Source organism: Nannobrachium achirus (genome assembly GCF_963921795.1).
Source record: "Nannobrachium achirus genome assembly, chromosome: 13".
NCBI lineage: Eukaryota > Metazoa > Chordata > Actinopteri > Myctophiformes > Myctophidae > Nannobrachium > Nannobrachium achirus.
The window spans coordinates 4,903,665-4,912,126 of record NC_137833.1 but is presented as its reverse complement, the minus strand read 5'-3'; the positions used below and the strand labels follow the sequence as shown (position 1 = coordinate 4,912,126).

Sequence of the window (8,462 nt, the reverse complement as noted above, 5' to 3'; positions counted from 1 at the left end):
CGCCTCCTAGGGGGCAGTGGCTTAGGGGTAGAGAAACCGTCATTAGAACACGGGTTCCCAAAGGGTTCCCCGCTCGAATCCGGGCTCCACCAGAGTTAGTGTCAAAAGAGTCCTTGAGCAAGACTCTGAACCCCTATAGTTGCTCCAGGTGAGCAGGTTGGTTCCTCCGCCATCGGTGTGTGAATGTGTGCGTGAATGGGTGAATGTAATGCACAATCTCTGTAAAGCGACCTTGGATAGAGGCGCTATACAAATGCACAATTTATCATTTACCATTCCTAGCAACAAGGGCTAGGCTCCTCCTCCTGGCCTCCCAGCAACAACGCGACGAGCCTCGCGATGGAGCCGCCTATATAGCCTCGGGATCCAGGCGTTTCAAGAAGAAAGGCCAGGGCAAAGCCCCCAGTAACTGTGGTTCAGCCAATCAGGCGAGTCTGTGTGTATATTACAAACACATCCCCCCCCTCCCCCTCAACTCTATGACAGGCATCAAACAGGTCGTTGTCTTTGATGCTTTCATTGATAAGAGAGATCACTAATGAACTCTTGGCACTTTTATGGCCCAATCAATTACCTCAGCTCCCAAGACCTCTTTGAAGTTCAAAGGGAGCAATTAAGAGCTCTGAGCATCCCCTGAAAAAAACAGAGACCGGCGAACAAATCCTATTGGCCTCTGAGATCCAGCGGCTCGTATCCCCGCCCTTCTGGGTCATAGAACGTCCGCCTATATGACCTCAGTGTTGAGTCTCTTCTTCTCCACTTCCTGTCCGGAGGCGGCGTGCAGGAAGCAGATTTTGTACTCCTGCTCTGTGCAGATCGTCTCGCTCTGCTGCTGCTGCTGTTGTTGTTGTTGTTCTTGTTGCCGTGACGACGACGCCCCGTGTCCCCCCCGGCACCAGAGTCCCCTGAACACCAGTCCGGCGGTCAGCAGCACCACGGCCAGGGTCATCCCGCCCAGGACCAGCATGGTGGCCAACTGGACCTGGGAGACGCCCGAGGAACCGCTCTGTGTCACCACCTCCTTCACGGAGATCTTCAGCAGCCTGTCTCCGTTGCTGGAGCCGCCGCTAGCGCTGTGAGTACTGCTGCTACTGCTGCTGCTGCTGCTGCTGCTGCTAATACTGCTAGAGTTCCTGGTGGCGCTCCAGTGATCTCGCTGTCCCAGCGTCACTCCGACGTGTCCTCCTCCTCGTCCTTGTCCTTCGTCACTGGGATGGCTCTGTAAGTTTGTTTTTTAAAGTTAAAGGGTTGTGTAGTTAAAATAGAATAGTGTAAGGGCCGATTCATACTCCACAGAGACACATTTATTTCAGACACATTTATTTCGGTTCGGTTCGAGGAGTGGCAGCGAACAGCCGAATTAATGACGGTGCCCCGAACCTCTGAATGACGTCATATTGTAGTTCAGACAGAGGAGCCGAACCGAAATAAATTCGGCTCTAAAAGTGGAGTATGAATCGACCCTTACATAGCTCTTTATTCAGATATAGTAATCGTTCGGTAACAATGTTTCTCCATCTAAAAAACTTTAACAGACAAAATTGGATTTGGTCCGCTATGCAATTGTAGCTGACGGATGGGTTTTTCCTCCTGGTCAGAGGAGATTATTTGTTAATTTCAACACTATAGCAATGATTGATATCGCAATATAGAACTTTTTTTTTTATCAAATCACGTAATGAATTCCAAAAATGAAATAGTTGAAAAAACAACAGTTTACTTAAAATAAAAATGCGGCTTTACAAAAAGGGGGGGCTGTTGGATGTAAAAGTGACGGCTAGGCTTAGATTAGACGTTCCTTATCTGTTTTTTTAAGCCTTAATATATAGACAATGATGTTGTTTTAACATCCAATCTAAGCCTAGCCGTCTAAAAAAACATTTACTCTTAGACCAGTTATAACCCGGTTTCAGACGGACGTCTTATAGCCGACGTTGGCTCACTGTGTGCTTACAAAACAAAACAAAAATAATACCTTGTGTGGGGTCTGTCCCTTCCAGGCCTCCTCCTGACAGGTCCTGCCGGTGTATCCGGGGCGGCAGAGACACTGGAAGGTCCCGGCCCGGTCCAGACAGCGGCCGCCGTGGAGGCAGGGCGCGCTGGCGCAGTCGTCCAGGTTGACGGTGCAGAAGCGCCCGGTGAAGCCGCGGGGGCACAGGCAGGAGAAGCGGTTCACCCCGTCCAGGCAGGTGGCGCCGTTGGCGCAGGGCCTCATCAGGCAGTCGTCCATGTCTGTCTCGCAGCGCGCGCCCGTGAAGCCCGCCAGGCAGCGGCACCGCAGCTCGGCGGCGAAGCCCTCGTCGTCCTCGCACTGCCCGCCGTTCTTACAGGGAGACCTGGGGGATGACGGGACGGGACGGAGTAGAGGTGAGTTAACATTACTCTAATAAGCCCCTTTTCAACTGCAGCTTTAGCACCACACTACACAATACTGCACCACTCCACACCACACCGCACCACTTAAAAATATCGACATTTTCCATTACACAAAAGTACCCCTATCGGTAAGAAACAAATTGGGGGGTAGGCACCTTTTTTTCTAGAGCAATTTCAAATCCACCATCTTTCTACACTACAGTATACCAGAAAATGCAACCGTAAATTAATGCTATATTGGATGCAAACGCATTGAAGGCAGGGTAGAACCAGTAGAAAACCAAGAAACTGTGTGGAGTTTGCATGTTCTCCCCGTGTCTCCTAGGGTTGATACCCTCACAAAAACATGCAGTAATCCTGGTCTCAATAATGCCTCCCCCTGGCCAGCCGGGGCGCTTGATGGAGGGGAAAGGAACTGGTTGGAATAACGTGTTCCTTCCACGCGCTATGTCGGTACGTCCATCCCGGGGAAATCCCCCCCTGTCAGGTGAAAAGAAACAACCTGGACTACTCATGCATTGAAGGAAGCATGAGGTCAGTCCGTTGTCTCCCCAGGCGCGGCAGAGGGAGAGCAGAGCCCAGGATTACATAGGCAATTGGCACTGGGTGAAAATGGTTTGCAAAATCGTGGGATAAAAATTATATATAAAAAAAAAAAAAGAAAACCAAGAAACATATATCCTACTTTATCATTAATTTTAAAATCAATGGGACCATATTTTATTTAAAACGAATGTCATGATAATTTTAAAGACTTGAAAACTAAAAAAAGTGTTTAAGGTTTACTAAAGTAATACAATCAAGTGTAAAGTTATTTCCATTGTACAGATGCATTGCTTGTCCATTGATGTGGAGGTGACATAACAGTGGGAGTGTGTGTGTGGTTCAGGGTCAGTGCAGGCGGATGACTGACCGTCTCTGGTGACACGGGCCGGTCTTCAGTTGACAGTGGTTTCCATGGTAACCGTGGGGACACAGACAGGAGTATTCTCCGGTGTCGTCGGTGACGCACGTGGAACCGCTGAGACACGGCCGCTCCCTGGAACACACGTGGATGTCTGGTATGCACACACACACACGCACATACATACACACATACGCACATGTACACAAACACGGTTAATTTGTGACTTATGTAACTACCAGGTATCAGTGTTGATTTTTGCCTAAAACTATGACGAAACATGTTTAATGGCTAAAACTAAGACTAAATACACTGTCAATTTTGTCTACAAATAAAAACGATGCTAAAATGTTAGCGAGGTACTTGTGGAGAAGAGATCCGCTTGAACCAAAAGATATGTCTTTTTATGTTTGGTTGCGCTCTGAAAATAGCAGATCTAAAAACTCGCAACCCGCCGTACTGCGACGCGTCTTGAGCTTGTATATCGGCTATTTTCATGTAAACAAGTGTAAAACCGACCCCTTCAAGGCCTGCCAAAATGCATTGTTTTGTTGTAGATAAAATCAACTGTAGATAAATAACTAGGCCTACTGTATTTAAAACTAAAACATTTCAGATGAAATCTTCGGTCAAAATCAACACTATACTGATGGTGTATTACTATATGTAATAACAGTGTAGCTCCACTCGACCATGTGATGTGTGGGGTCATATGGGGTCATGTCATGTCGTTACCTTTGTCACAGAAGCGTCCGGTCCAGCCCGGCTCACACGTGCACTGCCAGGGCTGATGACAGGAGCCGTGCACGCACCCGGGCATGCGCACACACACCTCACACTGGTCCCCCTCCCAGCCGGGGTCACACCTAATGAACACACACACACACACACACACACACACACACGCACACACACGCAAGTCACACCTATTAGTCGTTTTGGCTATTATAGGCCATCGTAGATTTGTCCCGTGGTAACCATGGGAACACACACCTGCTGTAACTCAGGCTCTAGAGCAGTGGTTCTCAACCTGTGGGTCAGGACACCCAGGGGGTCCTTAAATTATTTTGGGGGGTCCCCAGATGATTAGCTTAATGTGAAACATTGTTTTATCACTCAACACAAACCAAAATAAAGTCAGGGTATCTGCACATTTCTAAAGTGACAATTTATGGACTTTTTAATACCTTTTAATAATCTCTACATGTATTTGCTACAGCGTTTAGTTATTTATATCCATAATAAGAGATTTTTGACACAGATTTAATTTCTTTGTTAAATAGTTACTATATCGATTTTAAATCATTGAATCGAATCGTATCGCCATGAATGAACCAATATCGTCTATGTATCGTCTCGTCAACCATGTATCGCGATGCGTATCGTATCGCTGTTAAAATGTATTGTTACACCCCTATCACACACTTGCCCTTGCCCAACAGCCCATTGCACTTGTTGTTAGATGTACAGATCCTTCTCGAAAAATTAGAATATTGTGTAAAAGTAAAATGTCTTGAAACGTTCATATATTTCTTGAAACTTTCATATATTCTAGATACTTTGGACATTCAGTGAATTATTCCAAACCTTTTTTGTTACAATTATGAATTTTTATGCCATACAGCTCATGAATATTAAAAGTGCATATTTCAAAATATTACAATATTAAACAAGACCACTCAAAACAAGGATTTATAATAGAGAAATATCAACCTTGTGAAGTCAGAGTTGCCTTAAGTCCAGTGGGAAGTTTCCGAAGTCAGTTATGATTTGGGGTGCTATGGCATCTGCAATGCTTTTTCACACAATATTCTAATTTTTCGAGAAGGATCTGTATGTAATATGGATTTACATTCATCACTGTGGCCACCAGATGGCGGTAACACACAGGCCAGTGCTGTGTTCTATCTCTCCTCCACACAGAGGCAGTCAGAGAGAAGTGTGTTTGATGGACATGTTGGTGCATCTGAGATATGTGAGACCATGCCAACACATTCCTGTCTGCACTGACAGCTTCATAAACACCCTGACAAGCACGCACACACACACACACACGCACGCACGCACGCACGCACGCACGCACGCACACACACACACACACACACACACACACACACACACACACACACACACACTAAACACCTATAACACACCTACATTAATACGACACTACAATTCCAGGCCAACTGACATTGTGTGACATTGTGTCCCTTAAGCCAGTGCACCGGCCATTGTCTCCTAATGTGCCTGTGATTATGTCCGGAGTTTAATGTCCTGTTAAAGTAGCCAGAACGGCCAAGAACAGTCAGTATACAGGGATGGATAAGTAGCTCTTCTCTCCCTCAGTGATGTTATCTGTGATCCTGGCTGCCCACATCAACATCTATAACTAGTCTCGCGTAGCCAGGCAACTATTCCACTATCTCCCAATGCTATATAGAGTCTGGAACTACACCTCCTGAATGTTATATAGAGTCTGGAACTACACCTCTTGAATGTTATATAGAGTCTGGAACTACACCTCCTGAATGTTATATAGAGTCTAGACCTCCAGAAATCTGAGTAACGGAAGCCGTTCACGAAAATATATTTGTTTATTTCTGCTTCTGTTTAGTTAATAATTCCTCTTATCTGCCGCTCTGACAGAACTCGATTTGAGAATAAAGTACTCTTTATCATTCTGATAGATTAGTCCTCTGATGTACACATTTTGTCCTTTTTCTTTTTACAGTTCCTGTAAGAAAGAAGAAATGAATCCGCCTGTTTGCCATTGAATAAAACTGAAGAGGTGGATGCTGTCTTTTCCATAATCCAAAGACAAGTTGACTCTGAAAATGACTATCCCCAGGTAAGGACACGTACACTGGTTATTTCACATCTCCCCAGTTAAGAATACGTACTGGTTACTCCAGCCATCTGGCTGGTCCCCAAAACACAAAAGAAAAACACTAGCAGTTTTTTTTTCTTTCTTTTTTCATTTTCTCATTATTTCAGCAATGCAGCAAGCTGTGTGTGTGTGTGTGTGTGTGTGTGTGTGTGTGTGTGTGTGTGTGTGTGTGTGTGTGTGTGTGTGTGTGTGTGTGTGTGTGTGTGTGTGTGTGTGTGTGTGTGTGTGTGTGTGTGTGTGTGTGTGTGTGTGTGTGTGTGTGTGTGTGTGTGTGTGCGTGCGTGTGCGCGCGCATGCGTGTGTGTGTGTGTAGGGCACGGGCTGCCCCGTGACATATGCCCAATCAACTAAATATCTTGGTCCCCTCCGGCAAATCAAATAAGACTGAACAGCCCTAGTAATCATGTCGTCATCATCATCACCACGTAACCATGGAGATCAGTTCTTACCGACACACTCCGGTCTCGTCGCAGCGACTGTTGCTCATGGTGCACGTACAGTTGGAACCTGCAGGACACGACATACACATCATTAATATCACACACATCACATCCATATGACACAACATACTGTGCATCATTAATATCACACATATCATATCCATATGACACAACATACTGTACATCATTAATATCACACATATATCCATACAACATACTGTACATCATTAATATCACACATATCACATCCATATGACACAACAGACTGTGCATCAGGGACACTCAAATAGCGGGACCTGTGGCCGGTCACATTACAACAATGGCAAGGGGCCGGTTGAATATTTGCATGAGATGATAAAATGAAAGCGAAAACATCCGTTCATTTTGGGTTCTCTGCATTAGGGCTGTCACGACATGACATTTTACATGACGATTAATTGTCATTCAAATAATTGGCGATTAACGATTTAATTGTGTTTTTGTCGTTGATAATTACATTTCTGTTCAGCTTTTAGGCTTTGAAGTTGCATATGGCAGATAGATATGATACATAACCTAAACACACAAATACATTACTGACATATTTGACGACTTACTACTTAAAAAATAACATTGATAGTGGAAATAGCCGATCTACAAGAGCTTGTAGATCTGCTATTTTCACTATTTCTGACATTTTTCAACATTCTTATGTTACAACTTATGACGATTATGACAAAATAATTGCGATAATGTCAAATAATCACGATTAGACGATTATGTAATAATTGTGACAGCCCTACTCTGCATCAACTTTTCAGTGCTCATCTTTACTGCTGCATGAATGAGTGCACACAGATTCCCCTTTCTGGATGATTATTCATGTAGTTATGTAATCAGACTAAAGATGATAAAGATAATAACTTCATTCTGTCTAAGATTTTTTGAAGTGGTGAAAGCCGCTTCCAATGAGTGGCTTTGTTGTGTCCCACGCCCATATATGGTCATTTCAGTCCAGAATGAACAGGTTTTTTCAAAAACAAAATGTGTGTTTCATGTCCATATATGGTCATTCCAGTCCAGAATGAACAGGTTTTTTCAAAAACAAAATGTCTGTCACCTCATGTCCATATATGGTCATTTCAGTGCAGAATGAACAGGTTTTATCTGTCCCGTACGTCCAGAATATCAGTCCAGAATGAATAGGTTTTTTCAAAAAGCAAAATGTGTGTCCCATGTCCATATATGGCCATTTCAGTTCAGAATGAACAGGTTTTATCTGTCCCATACGTCCAGAATATGTGTGTAGTGTCCGTCCCGGTCTGATGATTGGAATCTTTGAGGATTGGTCAAGCTTCACATGATTGGTCAAGGCCCCCCAGATAAAATCATTCATTCATTCATTCAGAATATAAAGAATGTACAGATCACAGAGTTCATAACTCTAGAACACATAGAATAACAGTTCACCGCTTCACTTCGAACCGAGGTTTGATTTTTTTTTTTGATTGATTGATTGATTGATTGATGGGCCTGTCAAAATTGTGCCACGGCCCGTGGGCCTGAGTTACACCATTAATATATCACACATCATATCCATATGAAACAATACATACGTCATTAATGTCTTATCACACATATTCATGTCCATATGACAACATTGGGACACAGCATACTGTACATCAGAGGTGCCCAAAAGATTGAGCTCTACCAGTAGATCACAAAGGCTGGGCAGGCAAACCACATGACACGCCCCTCAAGAATAATAATGTACAAACAAAAATCACAAAACTGCTCTTTTTGGCATCTGTCACTTGAATTAAGGTGACTTGATAGATTGACATCAAGAAGGGCCCGTGTGCAGTCCTGTTAGCTC

The 8,462-nt window shown here is 44.2% G+C and overlaps 1 protein-coding gene across 1 annotated transcript in view; it reads right to left on the bottom strand.

Moving 5' to 3' along the window:
• Positions 1-724: 724 nt before the first annotated feature.
• dlk2 (delta-like 2 homolog) overlaps positions 725-8,462 on the bottom strand; it is a gene marked incomplete at both ends in the record, with an annotated part of 18,619 nt that continues 10,881 nt past the window's right edge. The window contains 5 exons of the mRNA XM_080740082.1: positions 725-1,219; positions 1,976-2,336; positions 3,290-3,434; positions 4,016-4,146; positions 6,617-6,674. Coding sequence (XP_080596208.1) covers positions 725-1,219; positions 1,976-2,336; positions 3,290-3,434; positions 4,016-4,146; positions 6,617-6,674 — 1,190 coding nt within the window. The remainder of the gene's footprint in view (positions 1,220-1,975; positions 2,337-3,289; positions 3,435-4,015; positions 4,147-6,616; positions 6,675-8,462) is intronic.